This window comes from Rosa rugosa, chromosome 3 (genome assembly GCF_958449725.1).
Source record: "Rosa rugosa chromosome 3, drRosRugo1.1, whole genome shotgun sequence".
Lineage (NCBI taxonomy): Eukaryota > Viridiplantae > Streptophyta > Magnoliopsida > Rosales > Rosaceae > Rosa > Rosa rugosa.
The window spans coordinates 24,659,501-24,662,330 of NC_084822.1; the positions used below are offsets into that span (position 1 = coordinate 24,659,501).

Sequence of the window (2,830 nt, forward strand, 5' to 3'; positions counted from 1 at the left end):
GATCTGCATAAATAATGCAAAGTAACTATCCAAATGCGACTCTATCTATTGGAATATTTTTATCATCGAATCTTCTGTTGTAATTTCCATGCCATATAAGCCTTAGTCATCTTTCTATTATCGCGATCGATCCTTTTTTGACCGATAGGTAACCCTAAAATTTTGGTTCTTAAAATATATTTTGTCGTCAAAATAGAATATGTGCACCTTTTATATGCAATTATGTATATATTAATTTCACACAGCTGAATGGAGCTTGAACAGAGAGTCCATGCACTTTGGTTTTTTTTTTTTTTTTTTTTTGAAATAATACACTTTGGTTTTTAGCGGTTCACAAATCTTTAGAAATTTTTGATTTCTGAAATAGAACCAACACCTGCAAATGAATTGTGAAAGATAGCATTTATATATAGATGGAGGATATATAACAGCTCTGTTGCTCTATATCGGCACTGCAGACCGAATAATTATTGAAAAGCAAATAGAATACAAAATAAAACAATTCAAGCAACAGATCTCGATCTAGGCTGCAAGTTTCATGGTCGAACCAGTGAAATCTAACTTGAAGTAGCAAAGCAAGCAAAAAATCTGGATCTAGGCTAGTATGTGATCGAATGTGGACTTCATGTAGTTCTTGCCGCTCTGCTGAAGCTGAATGTACTCCTTGTAGTTCATGGCAAGATACTTGGGAGGTTTGCCTTCTCTTTCACACAGCTCTGGAGCTGGAGCAATAGTTGTATCTACAGAAGGTCCATGTGGTATGGCTATTGATATCCTCGTTGCTTTGTTGTTCACAGTCGCCCTATGCATCACACTCTTGTATTTACCATTGGTAAAAATCTGCAATCAATCAGGTATATATATTATTGGCTCAGTGAAAAAGGTGCATCTACCTCTTTCAGAAAAGCTAGCTAGGTATATAAGGTACAAATCACTCTTAAGTATGCATGTGAGATTCTCAACTTTTAATATAAGTGTTTATCTGGTTTTCCATTAATTAGTTACTTAATTAGTACCTGCATTTGATCAGCAAGGTTAACAAAAAATCCATTGGCAGGGCCGTTTACGGTGAGCCATTTTCCGTTGTGTTCGACTTGGAGGCCATTCATCTCATTCTGGATGAGGAGTGTGACTAGACCGTGATCGGTGTGATGTGGTATACCAATGGCATGTTCCGGCTGAGGGCAAGGAGGATAGTAGTTCCCGGCCAACAATTGTAAGCCACGATCCATGTTCATCTTTTCGTATATGTAATTTGGCTCCAATCCCAGGCTTTCGGATATTGCTTTTGTGATTTCTAGTGCCACTTCTCTTGTTCTTTTGCCAAACTCCATTGAAACCTCACTAAAACAATTAAAGACAACAATTAATATTTCAATGAACACGCGCGTACAGCTGGTATATACCATGAAAAACAAAGTGCAATGTTTCGATAAATCATAAGAGGAAGTGAAAGTACCTGAAGGTAGCCGGTTTGTAGAGGGAGTAAAACTCAGGATGGGTTCTTACCTTGAAGAAGTCCCTCCAAAGAAGGACCTTATCCAAGGCAAGGTTATAACTGGTACCATACTTGAACATTTCTAGCACATCATTCCCTGATTTGAATTCCTTCTTCTCCTCGTCTGGAAGACTGAAGAAGCCATGACATGCGTCAATCATCGCCTTCATTAGGCTCTCTGGTACTCCATGGTTAATTGCCTGTAGGTTAATCAAGTAATTAAAATCATATATTCTCCAGAATAAGGTAGCTAGCTAGCTAGATAATAACTCATGAACAAAAGGATCATGTACGTACTATGAAGAAGCCCCATTCTTGACAAATCTTGACGAGGTCATGGATGATTTGGGAGCGTTGTTCAGGAGTACCAGATGTGAGAAGTGACATATCGATGATAGGAATTGCGAATTCAGGATCTTTTGGATCTGCTTCGTCATTGGGGTTTATGTTGAAGGCATAGGCAGAAGGGACAGTGTTTAGAGCAGAGGACTCAGCTAGTGATTTGATGCTGGTAACAGATGAGGGGGTCTCTAAGGCCTGAGCAACTGCAGCCATGGGAGAGTGAGCTTAGCTAACTAGCTTGCAAGTATATCAATCAATCGAGAGAGCTCTAGGGGGGGGGGATGGAGTTGAGTTTATTATGGAGGTGGATGAAAATATAGCTCAATTTATAGGCAGAACAACAAATTCCACGTTGTTATAGACCTAATAAACGTATTAGCCGTCATGGATTCTTGTGATGGCGATCGGAATGCACTTTATATCTTTTACATTTTTATTATGATCACCTGCTAGTGTTGTTCACCTACCAGTTTGTTAAGCAGAACAACTGATACATTATATACAAAGGGCAGTCTAGATGATGATGAGAAGATAAAAAATAAAATATTCTGTTTAAATGATACTTGCATAGTAAATGATACTTTCAATTAAAAAAAAAAAAAACTTGATAGAAATTTAAAAAGCTGGTGGGAGAAATGAAAATCATACAAAAAGTTGTAAACTAAATTGATTATAGGTAACCAACCAATGCTGTTAATATAGTAAACAAAGAAGTCACATGGAGGAGTTGAACCACAGTCGCTCTAGACTTGTTACAAAAAAATGAAAACTGACGAGTCACATGAACTGATGAAAGTGAGTATGGAGACTTGACCAGAACGAAAAGGGATGGATGGGTTTCCAAAAACCAACTGCGCGCGGTTAAGATTGATGCTACCTTTCAACTCCGTTATTTGTTGGACGACTGAACTGTGAGATGCTGCTATAAAGTTAAAGTTGCGAGTCAAACGGAGTACAGCCCGCCAACACTGGAAAATATGAATGACAATG

General features: G+C 38.2%; 1 protein-coding gene across 1 annotated transcript; it reads right to left on the reverse strand.

The window, feature by feature from the left end:
- Positions 1 to 383: 383 nt before the first annotated feature.
- LOC133738606 (2-oxoglutarate-dependent dioxygenase 19-like) lies at positions 384 to 2,232 on the reverse strand. The gene is made up of 4 exons (XM_062166179.1): positions 1,796 to 2,232; positions 1,460 to 1,698; positions 1,017 to 1,344; positions 384 to 840 (listed from the first exon to the last, which is right to left on the reverse strand). Exons 1-4 carry the CDS (start codon positions 2,051 to 2,053, stop codon positions 595 to 597), a joined length of 1,071 nt encoding a protein of 356 aa, XP_062022163.1. The 5' UTR covers positions 2,054 to 2,232; the 3' UTR covers positions 384 to 594.
- Positions 2,233 to 2,830: the final 598 nt, after the last annotated feature.

Coding starts and splice junctions, on each gene's coding strand:
- LOC133738606 (XM_062166179.1), bottom strand. CDS start 2,053: ATGGCTGCAGTTGCTCAGGCCTTAGAGACCCCCTCATCTGTTACCAGC. Junction 1,345..1,459: donor TACAAACCGGCTACCTTCAG/GTACTTTCACTT, acceptor TAATTGTTTTAG/TGAGGTTTCAATGGAGTTTG. Junction 841..1,016: donor ACCTTGCTGATCAAATGCAG/GTACTAATTAAG, acceptor GATTGATTGCAG/ATTTTTACCAATGGTAAATA.